Genomic DNA, 20,684 nt, shown 5'->3' on the forward strand with positions numbered 1-20,684 from the left:
AACCCCATAGTGAAAAAAAAACCTGAGAGGAAGAATATACATGTGGGTAATAACCCTGTAAACTGTCAATCATATGAGCAGTAACTGGAACAATTAAAGGCATAAACCGAACCTTCACCAGGTGAAAAAGGCAATTCGCATAAACCATAAAAACTATATAATGCGGCAGCAGCATTCCCATTGAAAATAAAATGGTGCTTATGCAACTGTGGGAACAATAGTTCTGCCATAAAATGTAAATACATTTAGGTCTAGTGCCACGGAAGCAATAAATATGCAATATACAAACCAATTTACAGTCAATACCAGCACAAGACTTGCCAACCCAAAATTCAACTAGACGAAGATAATATCATCATGACCAAAAACCCTTTGCTAGCAACTCATATATAAACATAAAAAATGTTTAAACAGTTTCTAATGCGGGTGATAAAACCGTTAAGGTAGAAAATCCTGAGAAACCGCAAGAAAAACCCTATAGGATATATCCCTTCTTGGTTTGGAAAAACGATATAGTTGCCACAACCAAGATGTACACATGCAAGGAAACACAGATGAATGGGATGGGGTTTGAGGAATTAAACAACGACAGAAAGGCATTTTGGGTGGAACTTACGTGGTAAAACCCTCGCGGAGATACGACAGGCCCAGAACCCCATTCGTGAAAACGATACCAAAGAACCGCAAAGTTTCACCTGCCAAACATTAAGGAGAAACTGATAAGGAAAATTGTGACATTTCTTGAGAATCCAACGAATTAAATAAAACATGCAACCTAGAGTATACCTTATTAGAGAAAGAGTCTACACTGTAACTCGCCAAGAGCCTCAATAGATAGTAGGCTAGCGCAAATTTTAGTGAGTTGATCCTGCATGGCAACAATGACATAATTAGAAGTATGTATTGAACAAACAATTGTTAGAAATGAATACAAGAACCAGAATCGATTGGTCGTTCACCCGTGCATGGGCATATGGAACTGAATACACCTCGGCTCGAAACCCTGGTGTTGGAACACCTAAGACAACTCTGCTAAGTTCACTGGTACAAATGACAAAGAGAATGACCGATTGGGATAGGGGTTAGTTACCTTAACTGTAAGGCCTTCGGAGATGTGCGACGCGTTTGGGCGTGGGCGACCCGGGTGCGTGCACGGGCAAACGCGGTTGTGCGACGGGCGGTCGTGCACGACGGTGCGACGACCAGTTGTGCGAGCTGCGGTGCGACGGTCATGCGGCTGCGGCTTGAACGATATGCAAGTTCTCTTGAAGTGCGAAGATATAATGCGCATAAGGGAGGAGAGCTGGCATGTTTATAGGCGTGGTGGCATGCGTTACAACTTATGGAGGCCGACCTACAATGTAGACAAGCCGACGGTGTGTTGGGCGAATTTGCAATGAAGTAGGGGTGTGCGAAGTAGGTTGGGCAAGTCGGCTGGACAGCCAGACTACGCTCCAACCTTGTGTATATATTGGGAGTGCGTAGATGGCATTTCAAATCATCCAACTCGCTCATCGCTCAAGGAGAAGTGCGTAGGACAAGTGAAGGCGCAACAAAGGAAGGAGGGCGCAGATTTGGAGATGCGCCCGTTCTTGGGCGAAGCCGCACGGAAGTGAAACACACCTCTTGGTTTTGGGTGAAGGGCGCGGGCAGGGTCGCCCGCCGGTTGGAGAAGGGCGTGCACGGTGTGTGGCGCCCACATTGTGCGACGACTTGGCGTGGGTGTCTTGGCGACTCGGGTGAGCGCCCGCCCACCGTGCAAGTGTGCACGAAGGTGAAACAGAGGTTGGAACCGGAGGTCGTTGAGTTGGGCAGGCGGTACTACGTGTTGTGCACACGATTTGGGCGTTTGTCAAGAGTTGGCAAGCGGGACTGCGTGTGGGCAGGGATACACGGTTTGGGCGTTTGCGACCAAACGAAGAGCGAACCGGCAAAGACGTGCGACGAGGTGAACGACGGGTTGGAGAGTCGTGCGGCGACCGTGCGGAGGTGCCGACGAGCTGGGCAACCAAGTTTGCCGAAGTTGTGAAAATTTGGCTAAGTGTAAATTTGGGGTTTCCCAAGGACTTAGTCTGTACATTGTAAAAATGATGATTATATAATATATTGATTCGGGCAGACTCACATTACGGGGAGTTGCCCCTCCCCTTTATACTGTTGCAATTGTTTTTGTTCTTGTTATGATTGCTATGGATAATGAATGAGTATGGGCTTCATTGGTATAAAGGATAAATGTATGTTTACTTAGTTGCGAAACACAAGCTAAGTAATGTTAAAGTGAAAGTAGGCGTAGTCCACGAACATAAGTATTGGTGAAAAGAAAGTGTTCGGTGGTGCCGCACCTCGCTATAAGCGGTTGGAAGACTACCGCAGGTGTAGGGGCGTGACACTAACCCTCCAGTGCGGGAACCATAGTCGTCGGATCCAAATCCATGACATCAACAGAGGAAATTAATGTAGGCGGACCTCTGACAACCGACAACCGATATATGACAGTAAAGAATGATTCTAAAAGTTTTTGATGGACTAGGATTTACATGTCACGTCGAGCGGGTTAAGGTTGTGACCAGGAGGACGGTGGCTGAATGCAAGTCGTACCATATATCAAAAACCATGTATCACATTGTAATATTTCCAAATAAACGGAAATATTATAACACTGCCAAATGAGCTGAAATCTTATAGCCTTGTCAAATCATTTGTGTCATATTGTAAGCACTATATAATTAAATTATGATATATGATCTGGCGAACAATACATAACCATTGAATTTGGATCATGCTTGGAAATAAACAAATTAATTTACCTTAGTAATACTTCTCTTCATCGTAATTTATTTATTTATTTGGGTTAGTGCATGTGACACTGTAACATTGGAAACATACATCTTCAATAGAATATAGGGTTTGTAAATATTTTTGTGAGTTAGACATATAATTTTTCCCCATAATTAATTTTTTTTTATTAATATGATTTTGTGTTATATTTTAAATGCATAATATTTAATTTAAGATTTTTTGAATGTAAATTTTAAGCTCATCACTTTATTTTAAATGATTTTGGCATATTTGAGTTATTGTCGTTAATTTAATGCCATAATTTAACTGAGTTTTTGTACGTGATACCCCCGAATATATCTATTGTTAGCATGGAATTACCGTCAATTAATCATAACAACATTCATAGTTAACACAGGGATTTTATGAAATTTTTTGGATTCTAGTTAACAAGTTCTACATTACACAATGCACTATATCGATGTTGTGGATATGAAATAGAAGAAAAGCATATTCATTGGTAAAGTTATGTACTATATCAGCTTTAAAAGGCATATAAAATGAAAATGGCCTTCCTCCTTCCAATGGATACAAAACAAAAGAAAGCATATTCAGAAATATCTATTTTGTCTTGTGATTAGGAAACTTGTTTATGGTTATCATAAATCATTTATTCATGACCGGTAACACACAAACACATAAGAATGCTTGTAACAATTTATCGCTCTCGCCAAATATTTACGAGTCTTTAGAATTTTATTAATTTATTTTAATACATAAATTATTTAATTTATATCAAATATAAATATATTTATGCCGACAAATATTTACGAGTCTTCATAATTAATAATATTTCCGAGTCTTTAGAATTTTATTAATTTATTTTAATACATAAATTATTTAATTTATATCAAATATATATATATTTATGCCGACAGGCATTTTTTTAATCAGTTCACTATTCAGTTTTGTCTACACTTTTCTTAAGCTGTGGACATTTGTTAAGTGAATTAGACTACATTTGTTTGGTCTCCATTTGCTCTTAAATTGACACGTCTCTTTCGTTACATCAGAAAGCATTTAAGTTATGAACGGAATGGTGGCCCATGAACATTTAAGTTATGAACGGAATGGTGGCCCATGAACATGACGATCCGAGAATTCACCGGTTTGTTATTTTTGTGCTTCAATGCGAGCAACCCCAATGTTACAGCAAGGCTATAGTTTGGCCTGCTCAAAGCCACTTAAGGCCAAAAGCAATTATTAGAAATTTTCAAAATAAGAATCAAACTTTATTAAATCAACTGCCACTGCAGAACAAGCTCCACATTACATGTTTTACATGAGAGATATTTATAGCTTACACACATTTAGGGAAGTTGAAACAACACCCTAGAAGACAAGAACAAAATCCTAATCTATGGTTCGGTTTGAATTGTTACTCCATTAAGAAATTTCTACATTAATCTCAACACTCCCCCTTAATGGAGAAATGGATTCACATATATGCCTAACACTTCCCTAAACAACTCAAATTTGATTCTACAAGAGGTTTGGTAAAAATATCACCAACACTGTCACAACTATTACAATATTCAATATGGATTTCTTTTGACTGAACATTCTCCCTGACAAAATCAAACTGTGTATCGATATGCTTTGTGCTCTTATGAAATACTAGATTATTTACAAGTTCGATGGAGCTCTGGTTGTCGCATTTGATCAATGTTGCAACCTTCTGTTTTTCTCCAACATCAAGGAGAAGTCTGCTCAACCAAACTACTTCACATGTTGCTGCACACATAGCTTGATATTCAACTTCTGCAGAAGACAAGGATACTGTGTTATGATGTTTGTTGCTCCATGTAATGACCCCAGATCCAATGATGAATGCATAGCTTGTTATGGATCGTATGTCATCTATATTTACAGCCCAATTAGAGTTTGAAAAACTTGTCAATCTAACATCACACGAATTAGTATAAACAATACCAAAATCTAAGGTTCCCTAGAGATACCTTAAAACACGTTTCGCTGCAACCTAATGGCTCTCAAGGGGCTTTGACATAAATTGGCTCAATGCACTGACTACATAAGCCAAATCAAGCCTAGTTGTAGTCAAGTAGATTAAACTCCCAACCGGCTGTCTATACAATGTTGCATCTGCCTCTTTAGATCCATCATCATTCTAAAGTTTTAAATTCTGCTGTAAAGGTACTGCTGCAGCTTTGCACTGATCCATTCTAAAATTTTCTAGTAAGCTCCTGACATACTTACTATGTGACATAAAAGTTTGTTCAGAATCCCTCCAAACTTCCAATCTCAAACAGTAATGTAGCTCTCCAAGGTCTTTCATCTCAAAGACTTGTGACATCTGCTCCTTGATTTTTTTAATGAGATTATCAACATTCCCTGTAATGATTAGATCATCTACATATAAATAAATCAAAATAATCCTTCCCTCTTTATCAAACACGGTATAAATATTAGGGTCATTTTTGCTTCTTTTATAACCATGCTACAGGAAAAATGAATCAATTTTTTCATACCATGACCTGGGTGCTTGTTTTAGTCCATACAACGCTTTCTTCAACCTGCAAACTAAATGTTCATCACCCTGTTTGACAAAGCCCTCAGGTTGCACTAATTAGACTTCTTCTTTTAAGTCCCCATTTAAAAAAAATATTTAACATCTAGCTGGTGAATCATCCAATGGTGTTTGGTAGCTAAAGCAATTATCATTCTAATTGTGTTAAGTTTAGCTACAGGGGCAAATGTTTCATCATAATCTATGCCTTCTTGCTGCGAATACCCCTTTGTAACCAGCCTAGCTTTATACTTATCTATGCTCCCATCTCCTTTAAATTTAGGCTTATACACCCATTTGCATCCTATGGGTTGTTTGTCCTTAGGTAGTTTAACCAAATCCCAAGTTTTGTTTTTGAGGATTGATACATATTCCTCTTCCATAGCAGCCCTCCATTCACTATATTGACTAGCTTCTTTATAACTAGAGGGTTCAACAACATTCATCATACTAGTTATAAAAGAATTTTCCCTATATCTTGCTGGCAACTGAACCTTCCTACCTGATCTCCTGAGTGGTGGGGTAGCTTCAAACCTTGTCTGATCATCATTTTCTAGACTTGGCTTGACAGCTACATCATCTTCTTTCCGTTGTTGTTGTTGTTGCTGCATCTACTCATTGTTGTCACCTGATTCATCACTTCCTTCTTCCACCAACAAGGGCACGTGCCATTCTTCATTAGAATTCTCATGGCTTCCTTCATTAACCTGCTCATGAAACACTACATCTCTGTTCGCAAAAACGTTATGAGTAGAGGGATTAAACAATTTGTAAGCCTTGAATTCTGTACAATACCCAACACAAATACACTTGATGGCCTTTGAATCCAGTTTCTTTCTATATTCCTTTGTGACATGGGCAAAGGCTTTGCTGCCAAAAAATCTCAAATGCTTAACTATAGGTTTATAACCGAATAAAGCTTCAAAAGGAGTTTTGAAATCTAAACTTCTTGTTGGACTCCTATTCCTTAGATATACTGCAATATTAATCGCTTCAGCCCAAAAACCATTAGAAACATTCTTACCTTTTAACATACTGTGAGCACACTCTACAAGGGTTTTGTTCTTCCTCTCTGTAACCCCATTCTATTGAGGAGTGTGGGGTACTGTAAACTATTGCTGTATCCCATTATCTTTGCAATATTTGAGGACACAATATTTTTTGTACTCTCCCCCTTAATCCGAGCGGATAATCCTAATGCTTTTACCTGTCTTCTTTTCAACCATACTTCTGAACTCCTTGAAGTATTCAAAAGTGTGGCTCTTCTTCCTGAGGAAATACACCCAAGTAAATCTAGTACAGTCATCAATAAACAATAAAAAATAGTATGCACCACCTAACGATCTTGTCTGCATAGGCTCGCATAAATCTGTGTGTACCAGCTCGAGTATATCTCTCTTTCTTCTATCAACATTCACAGGAAATTCATTTATGTGTAACTTTCCCATTGCACATGCATCGCAATCAATATGAATGGGTTTTAAAATAGGAAGACCTTCGACCATACCTCTTTTCTGTAATAGCAGCAGTTCATTGAAGTTAATGTGGCCAAACCTTTGATGCCATAAGTCCATTGTAGTCATGGCAGATTATGTCAATGCTTGATGTGGTGCACTTTTGACATTTAGCTTGTACAATCCTCCCACACGAATACTTGATGCAATAGGCTTCATACAATCAAACAGGTCTTTAATGACACAATATGATTTATAAAACTCTACCTTGAGATTCTGATTAGTTATAGTAGAAACAGAGATCAAATTATTTTTTATTCCGGGTACATACATCACATTATGAATATGTCTAATATTTCCATCAGGCAAAACAACAGGAATATTACCATAACCTTTGATTTGGTACCCTATATCATCGCCAAGATAGATGTTTTCTCCACTAGTGGTCTCTTTGAAGTCTCCAAACCACTGTTTGTTCCCTGTCATGTGGATGGATGCACCTAAGTCCACAAACTAGGTATCTGCTTCATCATCCTTAGCCGAAAGCACAGAGTCAGATATGAACAATCTAATGTTCTGACTTTGTTCCTCATCAACAAAATGACCTGCATGTTGTTTATGTCTCTTCCGGCCTTCATCAAACTTCTTCTTCATGCAATATCTGGCTATATGGTTGGTTCTACCACAATAAAAACATTTGGTCGCAGAGTCATTTCTATTGAAAGACGTACCTTGAGGTGGGGGCATCTTTCTTTGTGGGGTTGCACTGCTCTTCTGTGCTGCATTTGGATTTCCTCTGAAGGGTTTCTTCTTTGCCATCAAGGCCAGATCTGAACTCTGAGTTTTATGAGTCAACCACCTTTCCTCCTCTTACATGAGGATCCCTGTCAATTCTTCAAACACGGGGGCTTTTTCTCTTTCATTCAAGCCAGTGATGAACATATGATACTCGTCAGTCATACCATTCATGGTAATCGTGAAAAAATCTGTATCTGAAAAAGCTTCACCGATGTCACCCAGCTTGTTCTTGAGCTCCTTGATTTGCGAAATAAATGCTACAACTGTCTCATTCTCCTCCATCTTGATGGAGAGAATATTGCTCTTCAAGAACAACAATAGATTGATGTTCTTGACCTCATAGAGATACTTGAGCGTCTTCCAGATCTCTGGTGCAGTCTTGCAATCACAAATATGGGGAATAATGCAATCTTTGACTGAAAATTTCAAGAGCATTCTCGCCTTAGTCTCCCGCTTGTCCCAGTCTTGGATTGTTGCTGTTGTTCCTCCTGCAGCCAGGTTCGGCTTCACCTCATCATTATTCACAATTGTCCATGCATTGTGTCCCTCAAGCAGGGTCTGCAGCTTGAATTTCCAACCAAAGTAATTGGATCCATCCAACTTGTTATTTTCATTGAGGTAAGCTTCTGCTAATTGATTATTCATCTTGAATGAATAAAAAAAACTTCAACCCCAACAATTTAAAAAATAACAACCCCAGATCTACAAAACTACTACAAATGTTGGATCCAAACAAAACTGAGCCCAAATCACTTCAATTCCTTCTTTAAAAAAAATTAATCGCCCCCATTTTTTTTATCAAATAAAGAGCCCCTCCTTTATCAAACAAAAAACCCCTCTTTTTAATTAAAGAATTAAATTAAAACTTTTAAGAAGATTTAATTAAAAAACACAATTAATATGCAGATCTTAATTGCTCCTTTCACCAATTGAACCCAAATCTGAGGTCGAACTACATTAAAAAACTGTCAGCGTTGAACTATGCCACGACGGCCTTCAAGACCTCATTTCCAATGGAGAGCAACACTTCTTTGCAAATTACAGTGGAGCGCAGGAGCAGCGATTCAATCAAATTCGTGACAGCAAAAAAAAAAAAAAGATTAAATGGATTTCGGCCTCTAGCATGCCTCTTGCGGCCTCCTCTATGGCCAGTAGAGGAAGCACCTCACCGAATTGAAGTCGGCGTAAACGAAAATCCATGACTTTTTTGTATGAAGCAACAATCCTTGGCCTCACCTCTTTGCATGAAGCAACAATCCTCGGCCTCTGTCAACAACGCAAAAGATGTGCCCTACCTTTGCTGCCCACTGCAACCTCCTCTAGCAAACGATGGCCTCTGGCACTGGGATCCTTTGTTGCAGCCTTTTCTCACAGACGGATTCAATTTGAATACCACGATATGGAAGCTGCAATAAACGTTAAGAATTTATAACCTGAAACATGACCCTCCTGCCGGCAATATTCCCATGACCAACTCCGCGTCGTCAAAGCTCATCTCTCTGGCTAGCTCGTTCCTTTACATCTCCCTGCGGTCAACTTTTCCAGCAACAACCATGGTCTGAAAACCCCAACACATCTCGCCTCGGCTGTATTCAGGCTCCGAAAACGTGGACCGTGATTGGTTGCTCGTTGCATTCAATTCCAATCAGTAAACCCCAATTCGATTTTGGATTCTCCCCTCATGGTTATCCTCAGCACGACTTCCTCCTCTTCAAGAATGGCTCACACGGTCGACGCGATTGAAGAATGGCTCACACGGTCGACGCGATTCAAGAATGGCTCACTCACGATGTTCTTGAAACAAAAAAAATGCGTAAGGCCATAAGTGAATTAGCGCGACTATCGCGCCAAATTCTACACTGATCTGGCCTCAAACGCACTAGTCTCTCTCTCCTCTCAGGGTTACAGACATCCTTAGCCCTATAACTCTGATACAATGTCAAAATAAGAATCAAACTTTATTAAATCAACCTGAGAAGCTCACAATTGTAACACCACCTGGAGACTGCCACTACAGAACACACTCCACATTACATGCTTTACATGAGAGATATTTATAGCTTACACACATTTAGGGAAGCTAAAACAACACCCTAGAAGACAGATTCATAATCCTAATCTAAGGTTCGGTTTGAAGTGTTACTCCATTAAGACATTTCTACATTAATCTCAATAGAAATATCCTCTGGTAGCAACCCTTAGAGTACAAATTCCCCACTTCTGTATCATACTTGCACTTGGATAGGACCGGTTTTCTGAAGCAACATGTTCTTCTTCTTCTTCACAACAGTAGTAACAAAGAAAAAGAGTGTGCCCATTTCGCATCCATTGTACTTGCGTTGCAATGGTTATGAAATAGAAGAGTCCCATGGCCTCAATAAAGAATACTAGACTTCTCAAGCCAGTGGGGGAGCAAGAAGAAGACGAGGATGATTAGGATAGATGAGTAATTTGAGAAATGATGTTGATAACTGTTAGCTTTTGGACGATGTCGATGCACATGAAAATGTTGATTAAAACGTCGAGGCACAACAGAACAATGGTGGTGTTGATACTGTTGTTTGCATGTCTCTGCATAATGATGGATGATTCCACTCATCTTGGGGGCATCTGAGACATACCGGATGTTGAACACAAGAAAGAGATTCAAGACCTGAGATGCCTTGCTGTCGATGAATACAACATGCAACATAATGTTAGTATTTTGTTTTCCATGGTGGTAAAAGCCCAGGAGAAAGTGGTCTCGGGCCTGCTATACTTTCTCATAATAGAGACCAAGCACGGCTCCAAAACCAAGATGTATGGGGGCAAAGTATGGGTGAAGCCATGGGTGAAATTCAAGCAGTTGCAAGAGTTCAAGCCTGTGCAAACTCAATTTTGATAACAGTTGGTTTCATATTCATCTGGCTTTTTTTGTTTCTTTTTCTTCTCTGACATTATGGTTTGAGGGTTCGTGGAATAAGAATACAAGTCTTCGAATTAAATGGTGTATATCTCATGGTTAAGAACACAAATTTTTTGGAGGCCATCATGGCATTTTCCATGTAGCTATGGGTCTGGTTTTTAGCTTTGAAGTGGTATGAAATCAAATGTGCATTAGTATCCATTAATTACCAGGAGAGCTGTAAATGTGGTTGTAATGAAATGATGAAGGGAGAACTGTAAATGTGGTTGTAATGAAATGATGAAGGGAGAACTGTAACATGAATACTTATTGTTCAAGCCTAACTTCGGTTTGGGCCTTTTATTAAAAAAATTGTCAGCTTTTGGAGTTGAAGGTACTTCATTATCATGAAGAGGCATGGAGGTATGTTGGTCCAACAACCATCAAAATTAGTGGTGCAACAATTCCCCTTAACATCCGGCTTAAATGATGGTTGTATTTGCTTGGCTTCCGGTAATTGATTTGTGCCCTTTGATGTCATCACTCCCACTTGCTCCACCGCCTAGCTGCTTGCTTGGATCCTCCTGTAGTAGTTGCACATCACATGAAGGCAATAAACTCAGACACTATGTACTTGCTTTGGGGCCTTTCAACCAATGTCTTTTCAGTCTGCATATCAAATATGTTTTAGGAATGATACCCCTCTTCAGAAATGTATTCATATCAAATAGGTAACAAAAGATTAACCCATAACTGGTAAATAAGATTCATTCTTTCTTGGTAATCATTTGTATAGTCATGCATTATAATGTTTTGCTCTCACTATCATCCAAGGACCTAAACTTCACTAACACTTGATTAAGTGATTTCCTCTTGAAAACTCCCAAAGGCTTACTTCAAGTTGCATGTGATGATGAACTTAGTGAATGACCATGACACAATTTTTAAGCTTTATTTATTTTGCTGCATAATCACTAAAGTGCAATTTGAAATTATTTGTATTCTTGTACTGTTCTATGCAGCATATCATTTTTCTCTCTTGTAACAAGTAGTCATATGAGAAAGAAAGTCAAGCCACATCCAAAAGGTGAGGTTTAGGTGCCTAAGAATTAGAGTTCAGACATGAAACTTCACACATTTTTAATGGGAATAGTTTGAATAGTATCAGGAAAAATGAAAAATTAACTTTACTTTGTAATTTACTTGTTAAAAAAAAACATATCTAAAAATTGATTTCATATCTCATACATTACTAATTTTAAAAATAGATCTCCAAATAAAAGTATAAAGACAACTTAAAGGAAAGACTTTCATCATAGTAACAACTGACTAGATTGAGTGACAGAAAAAGAGAGAGTGCTCAGGCAGCTGGGAAAAAGACATTTCCAAGCCGCCCATATTCCTTTACAGGGATTTGTATAGTTTCTATAGCATACATAACATTTCCATACAACCTATTATTAGATGGATCCATATATTCCTATGGAAAAGTCGTGCATACCTCTTGACATTCCATACAGTTTGTATAGCCTTACAACCATACAACTAGCCATACTTGCTCAAGCAGTTTCAACTTTAGGGTTGTTTTGGTGACTGTGCAGTGCTGTTTTTGGCAGCATGCGAAGGTTTCTTTGTAAGATTTTTTAATAATGAATGAAAAGAGAATATTGAAAAATTGATTTATTTGTTCAAGAAGTCATTCTGCTCAACTTCAGGGTTGTTTTGGTGACTGTGCAGTGTTGTTTTTGGCAGCATGCGAAGGTTTCTTTGTAAGATTTTTTAATAAGGAATGAAAAGAGAATCTTGAATTAGTAATTACTTATGTGTGAAATTGATTTTAATCTTGAATGAGTAGTTTGTGTGAAATTGTTTTTTATACTTGAGTGATTAATTTTCGGCTATTAATATTTATTTTTATATTGATTAAATTCAACAATTAGTTGATTTATTGATATCATAAAGAATTAATCACTTAGGCTTGGAAATTTTCACAAATCCCTCTTACAAGACCTAATCACAAGAAGAGATTCTTTAATCTTCAAAATATCTTCAAGATATAGCCCAATTCACAACACTAAAGAGTTGTTTTTCAGTTGGTTGAAGAGTTGTTTTTCAGTTGGTTACCTAGAGGGCACATCTTCTCTAGAGAGTAGGGAAACAATGAGATTCTTTTATCTTCAAAATAGACTCAAGATATAGCCCAATTCACAAAACTGATGAGTTGTTTTTCAGTTAGTACATCTTCTCTGGCAAACAATGTGGCAACCATTTTGTTATGGCCCCTGCTATAAATTTGGTAGTTGAGCAAGAAATCAAACCTTGAAGGATACGTACTAAAATTTCATTCCAAACATTTGGTTCACAATGTGACTTTAGAAATATAGATTTCATTTACTTTCAATTTTATTTCACAAGGAATAGTTTGTTTTATTTAATAAGAAATAGTTTATAAACGATAATGAACATTTTTTAAAGAAAGGTTGAGAATTCTTATTTATATATAAATATATATTTTTAATATGTTTTGAATTTATTTAAAAAGGAGCAGTTTGTATCAAATCTATGAGTGCTTGTCCCAAGTAAGATATAATTTTAATATTTCATTTACTTAATTATTCATAAATCTTTTTAATATTTCTACTCATTATTTGTTCACAATGACATAAAATCATTTTTCCAGTTTTTGGAGACTACAATATTTCATATTATAATTAATGTTTCAAGAGAATGATTGTGGAACACAAACTACAACTTCCTCTCAATTTGACAATCCTTACAAAATGGACAAACTTATAGATAAACTAAATTTTCTAGTTTTTTGAGACTACAATATGTCATATTATAATTAATGTTTCAAGAGCATGATTGTGAAACACAAACTACAACTTCTTCTCAATTTGAGGATCCTAACAAATTGGACAAACTTACAGATAAACTAAATTTTCCAGTTTTTGGAGACTACAATATTTTATATTATAATTAATGTTTCAAGAGCATGATTGTAGAACACAAACTACAACTTCTTCTCAATTTTGAAAATCCTAACAAAATAAACAAACTTACAAATAAATTAAATTTAAATAACGTGACAAAACTTATTTATTCCATAATTATAGTCAAAATACAATTTTGACAATTTCTTTGCACCTTTTAAAACAATTACTAGTATTATTTAGTTTGAATAGCACACATTTCACAACTGCTTTGTTTTTTGCATTTGTCCGAGTAACCATGTTGGTCACGCGGCTAAAGTCAGTCAGCAAGCCACCAGTGGCGGCTGAAAGAGTAAACAAAGAGACAAAAGCAAATTTATTAATTACATTTTTTAAATTTCCATATTTATAACAACTTTTCCACATCCATACAGAAGGGACTACCGCTGCTGCATGTGGCCCTTCTATCATCACGGAATCGCTGATTTTTGCGTTATTTCCATCTCAAGTTTCTCCAAACCTAGCTGATGAATATACGGTTAACTATTTTTCGTTATTTATCTCAATTTAAAACTGCAAAATTGTACAAACATGACCAGTGGCTAGATAGTAGAATAGTATATTTCACTAATTCAATTCCTTAATTCAATTCTTTACTTTGTATTTAAAGATTAGGGGATGATTAGCACTTCTCCATTCTGATGATGTAATCTTTGATAATGTAATCTTTTTCAAATTTGATTTGAGAGGTAACATTGGTGAAAAATCCAATCTCATTTTGTTAATTTAAAATTATTTATTTTTAAAATATTTAAAAACATGTTTTTTACAATTAACTTTTTTATAAATAAAATAAAATAAATTACAACACATATAATTTTTATTAATTTTTTAAAAGAAATTTTTTTATTATTATTTAAATTAAAAGTTATAATATCAATATGTGATTTGTTCTTTGGGTTGATAATTTAAACAGAAGTTAAACTTTATATTGATATTTAAGAATTCTAATTTATTTTTATATATAAAGAAAAATTAAATAACAAAAAATTACAATTTTATTTAAAATTATATTAAATAAAAGCAAAAAAATATTCAATAATTATAATGAAAATTAAAAATATAATATATTATAAAAAATTGTGTTCCTAAACCTATTTTATAATTAATTTTATATTGGAAAAGGACCATTTTTAAAATCACAAATTTTAATGATGTAACACCAACAAAATCTTAATACCCAACCAATTATATATACATATATATATATGATACTCAACTTATAAAAAAATTCATTAAAAGATACTTCTCCTCGTCCAAAAGTTCAAAATAGTATATTTTAATTTATAATGAAGTAAAAAATGCACTATCCATTCACTTTACAAGGAACAAAACAATGTTTTGCATATAAGGAACAAAACAATGTTTGGCATAGATGCGTGCACGCTTGTATCTAAACATCGAAGAGATTATAGAAGTTCGACGTCTCGAGGGTTTGATCGAACAAAGGATGAAATTCAAAATCTATATTTATTTGTGGCCATCATCATTTGTGGTCGTTGTGGCGACTTCTACGCGCTGGCGCCGTTTGTTACAGTATATTCATAAAGTGCAATAGTGACTAAAAGGCTGTCGTAATATCTCTACCGGGTACACACCCACTGTTTGCAGTTTTCTTCAGAGAAGGAGCGTACCGATGACCTGTTGACTTCAGCCAATTTACAGCCCCCTGGTCCACGTTCAGGGATGTTGCCAGTGCTCTCAGGGGAATATGAAATAAAGCTTCGCTGCTAGTCTGAAATCATATCATCCAAAACAATATGATATGATATAATCAATAACCATCTGAAATATATTGTGGCTAAACATATAATTGGTGCAGGGAGGAAGGCATACCAAAGTTCCGGGATTTTCACTGTTAAGTGCCGACAAATACTCAGCTTCCACGTTTCCAACGTTGAGTTCAAAATGGAGCACACCTCTGGGAAATACGGTAACATCCCCCGGGTAAAGAATATCAATGTGTGACGCACCTAATCATTCAGTTTAAAGCAAATCAATTTGAATGATCAGATCATATACATAATAATAATAAGTGAATAGACATCGTGATAATAAGAAAATAAGATGTGTTGGCATGAGTTGGATTAATACCAGTGGTGTCAACAAAGCCAACTTGAAGGGGTCCACCAGACAAAAGGGAGAGAACTTCTGAAGCTCTGGGATGTGTGTGAGGAAGGTTGCTTCCACACGGAACCATTTTAAACCTCACCACAGATAGCCCTTGTGTTCTGCAAAATCAATTTAACACCGTTAATTAATTTAATGTACAGGCCATACAAACAAAATATTTCCACAAGCAAATAATATGTGAATATATTACCGGACTGCAGGAAAGTTTTGAGGATTGGTTGCAGCTCGAATCCCGCCGGTATCGCTACTAACATCTCCATTCTTGAAAATGTTACGCAGGGTGAAGGTACTCAATCCCGTCTCAAAATCTCTAACGGGATCCGGATCTGCAGAGTAAACAAAGGTAGCAAAGAATAATACAACTGAAACTGAAACTAGGACTGCACTCGCCTTCATCTTCACTCGCAACAAAGGAAACGATAATGAAACGATGTTCAGAATTGTATGGCGGTAATGTGTATTTATAGGCCTCAAACCTTCAAATTTTCCTGGAAATATCTCTATTAAAACACGAAACGTTGGCACTTGCTCAGTCGACGCCGTATTTTGGAAATGGTAAATGAAATTGTGTACAAGTATGTGATAACGATGTTCAACCACGACTTGACTCAGTAAATGTTTGGTGGAGAGAAATAAAACGAAATCAGTGACTCGGTAAACGTGTGCATAATTAGTGAGGGTCGCTTTTAAAAAAGTACGGCATGAACTTGAACTTCCCCAAAGGAATGATGTGGGCCATTATTTTGTTTATCGGAGATGACACTTTCACTGGTCGAGTGATGCCAATGGATACGTAAGAGGACAAGTGATGATGTATGCGATGAAGAAGTTGTTTACGAAATAAATCGTAATTAATTAGTCGATAGGTGATGAAGATGCTTTTAATACATGGATTTAGACTTCCTACTCGTTTACTTGGCCATGATAAAGATGTTTATGAAATAAATTTGTAATTTTTATACAATTCCATAAATCATGCACTCGATGAAAATGTTTATAAGGGAGGCCTTTAGACTTAGTCACTAGTGCATGCCACTACCAAAATATTTATGCAAAGTTTAAATGGTAGGTTTTTTTTGTTTTGTTTTTTTTTTTTTTTTTTCAAAAGGTGGAAAAACCTATCAAACTCAGTTTGTCAAACCAACAGTGAGGACAGCCATCTCTGGCTGCTATCCGCGAATGTCAGTTGACACATCACTGTTATCAAGGAAAACCACGCCACCTGAAATAACCCGCTGGTGGTCCGTAAGGGAGCAGGCTTTCACTCCTGCCAGATGCCTCTGGGTCTTGGGCCGTTAACCTGTTTCCTTAGGTCTGAGGAAGACGAGCTCTTAGCCAAGCAGAAGCAGTTTTAGTTTTAAATGGTAGGTTGTACGCTTTTATAGTACTAATAATGCTATATATGAATATTTTTGTTTTTACAAATATGATTTTATATCTTTTTATTTTTAAAAAATGTTAAAAATTTAAATGTATGTATTTTTTTTAAGTTATGTTTATATATGTATATTTTAATCTTGATCATTTATTTGTAGATAAGTTTTAATGTAGATTTATGACAATTAGATTTGGTTTTAGGTTATGTTATTATGGCAAGTGAATTGTTTTCTAGTGATCCACGTGGGAGGGTGAAGTGATTCACTTTTCTTTTTTGGTTTACTCTCTACCTTTCTCAGGGCTTGTCCAAGTTCTTTTCCAACATGGAAATGGATAAGGTGGATTATGCGAAAAGTTTGTATCCTTCTCAACCATTTGAACCACAATTTGATTTCCTAAGTAGCACATCGATAGGGTCAAAGGGTGTTGGGAGGTCTTTTGAGGCTGCTCCAAGTACTCCAATTAATGTGATTGTTCTTTCAATGGGTTATTCATTCAATGCAAAGCACAATGAAGCAAATGGAAGAACTATCCTAAAGGACCTTTTCCCACCCAAGGATAATGGTTTTAACCCCTTAGAATGCTTCCCCCATTGATTTTGTTCCATCCCTTTTCACTCCGTAAGAAAACAATAAGCCGTTGGAGAAATCTAATCTCGGTGCACATTTTAATCTCTCTTTAGGCCCCAAGCCTACTAAGAGGTATATAATAGTGAAGCTTAGGAATGTCTCAATGGTTGTAGGAAAGGACATGGGGTTTGGAGAAATTACTTCTCTAATGAACAAAGCTTTGGTCAATAACTTTTGTTGCAATTCTATTTGTGACACTGCTTTAAAGAACTTGTTATCTTCCTCATGGGCGTTAAAGCTAGGGTATTTTCTTGTGTTCCACAATTTGGTTGGAGGATGTATCTACTTCTTGTTTAATTTAGAGCAAGATTGTTAGAAAATTTTGGAGAAGGACTAGTCCTTAGATACCTCTATATTGCTTTTGAAATGGTGGACCATATACTTCAACCATGTCAAGGCTCTTCTAGCCATTCAATAAGTGTGGAATATTCTTCCAAGCCTCCCCTTTATTTTTTGGTTTGAATCTATCTTGAAAGCAATCAAGAACAAGTTAGGTTGATTCATAGGTCTTAACCCAAACTAGGCTTCAAGGCCAAATAGAAGGTGGACTTGGGTCTTAGTCGAAGTGGACATAAGAGAGGATTCATTCAGCAAAATTGATCTAATATATAATGGCTCTAGAAAGTAGCGTATTAGAAGTTTCCCTTTCATTGCGTGAGTTTCCATATTGTCAGACATTTATAGAGCCAATGTTAGAAGGTGGCTCCCACGAAAAAAATTAAAAGAAAAAGGAGTGCGTTAAGAGTAAGAAGGGGGCTCTGGCGCAAAGGCCTCAAATGTTCTTTCTTCAATTCTGTTGACACACTTCTCCGAATTTTTTCACAAAACATTGTGATTCTTAAATAAGTCTCTCCCTTAATCAAATCTAAGCTAAAATAAAACTAAAATCAACCTAACAGTAGGTGGGGTCCTACCTCCATGGGTATCATAAGGATGATCACTTGTTTATAGAATAATTTCATGAAGGTACTTGTATGATTATTCCATGGGGGCTTCCCAGGGGGAGCAATACCATACCATGTGTGTTCATATTAGGGGATATATATTGAGGGAAAATGACATAATATATTGATCATATAATAAGGTGTAAAGGGTTTTTATATTAGCAGGTAAAGAAAATGGAGCTCAAAGTTAATGAAAAAATATAAAGGGGTATAAAAAATGTTAAGGAAAAAATGGATACCTAAAATACATAACGAAAGTAGGGGTTTTTAAAATTGGGAAGGTGTATTGGGTTCGTATTGATAGGGGGTTAAATAATGTGATTTTTAGAGGTATTTTATAATATGTAGTCAAATTAAGGGTATTGTTTAGTATGCCACGAATGCACATAATATGTTAGAGGTTCATTGAGTGAAACCCGTGTGGATTATTTTACTTCTCTAAGTGTCTAATCGACATACTAATGAATTCCATGTACTATTAGTGCATCCTCAACAAAGGCTTGACATTGACAGTGGTTCTACCATATTATGTTAATTTTTTTATGGTTTCTTATATTCAACAGTCTTGGTCAATGAAGATATTAAAGGGTCCTTCCATATCCAAATACATATTTAAAGAAAAGGATATACCCATAGACTTTCTTTGCAAGCGCAAATGTAATGAAGTTTGGTGTGGGAATGGCCTACCTTAAGAATATATGTGTGTATGTGTGTTAAAGTGAGGGGATATTGATTTAAAGCTATTTTCCAATACAAATATTATGATGAAATGTTGTGATATATGTGTTTTAACTTTACCAACATCTGCATGGGATCAAAGGCTTAACCTCATATGTTGGGTAAGAGTTATCTCTTAATGAACAATGCATAAACGCATACAAAAACCTATCATGTATTTTTTTGAAGGGGATTGTGTTTGCATATTTGTCACTGTCAAGGCCTACTAGAAGTAATTATGTGATTTGGAACCCATCGACAAAAATACACGTTAAATTGTATGGAGGGTATAGGTTTGTTGCACCAACGCATGTCCATAAATTCTAGCCCTAAGTTTTAATGCATATCAATATGGTTCAAATTGTGATTTTACTATTCATCATTTTTACAATGGTACCTGAACATACATTTAAGTGATTCATTGTGGAAGTTTACGAAGATGTTTAAGGCTCAATAATGGCATGAAATCTATCACATTTTATGTTATCTTGAGAATCAATCCCTATTTTACATATCCTTGTGTAAAGGTACACAAACACTCCCTTTGTATTCCACAAATTATTTTTGGCAAGGTGTGTTCCATTCTACATGGTCATTAAGTGATTGTCCCTTCTTTTAGTACTAAATTTTATGCTTCCGTAAATATATATCTATATAAACACACACACACACACACACACACACATTCTATTACTAGTCTTTAAGATGTCCTCTAAAAAATGACTTAGCACCATTTAGATCATTCAGGTAATCCATGGCTACAAGATGCTCGCATGTATGTAGACTATAAAAAGACAAAATAAACTCGGGGCCTCTCAACCTCACAACAATTGCCCTCCTTTATCAAAAAAATTATATATAATGCATGACTAGTTTATTTTATTTTAATCTGTACAAGAAAAAATTATTTTGAAAAAAATCATATCTCCAAGGTCAAACAAGGGCATATGCCTACATTATATTGTCAATATGTCTATGACTTGTTTTTTTTCTCTTCAACTCATGATTCACTGGGTGTGTATGGTGAAATGTAGCAACTGTGTGATGACATATGATAACGATTTTTTTTTATTGTTCAAACAACATTAACCAACCTTACGGACCTCAATTGCAGTCAACATCTTCCAAACACCCATTGTCACGTGATCATCCCTCTAATAAATATAGCTCCCTCATACCAAATTCATTATATCTCATATGGAGCATGATAACCTTGGTATCTTGTATGTGTTGGTCATATATATTGTACTTTAATCACATATCCATTGAAACACAACCTAGTTTCCCTCGCCTACTAATTTGTCATTATATGGCACCCATCTTTCTCAAGTTATGATTATATTTCCTCATAGAAATATCAACCCCCTGGCACACAACAAATTTTATTCAA

General features: G+C 36.3%; 1 protein-coding gene across 1 annotated transcript; it reads right to left on the minus strand.

Moving 5' to 3' along the window:
• Nucleotides 1–14,978: 14,978 nt before the first annotated feature.
• Nucleotides 14,979–16,042, minus strand: LOC149164661 (germin-like protein subfamily 1 member 7). The gene is made up of 4 exons (XM_089430952.1): nucleotides 15,818–16,042; nucleotides 15,589–15,725; nucleotides 15,331–15,467; nucleotides 14,979–15,229 (listed from the first exon to the last, which is right to left on the minus strand). The coding sequence occupies exons 1-4, from the start codon at nucleotides 16,021–16,023 to the stop codon at nucleotides 15,056–15,058; spliced, it is 654 nt and encodes a 217-aa protein (XP_089287078.1). The 5' UTR covers nucleotides 16,024–16,042; the 3' UTR covers nucleotides 14,979–15,055.
• Between the last annotated feature and the right edge of the window lie 4,642 nt (nucleotides 16,043–20,684).

Source organism: Pinus tabuliformis, chromosome 5_1 (assembly GCF_031772625.1).
Source record: "Pinus tabuliformis cultivar Carrire ecotype Pingquan chromosome 5_1, CPIR1, whole genome shotgun sequence".
Taxonomy (NCBI): domain Eukaryota; kingdom Viridiplantae; phylum Streptophyta; class Pinopsida; order Pinales; family Pinaceae; genus Pinus; species Pinus tabuliformis.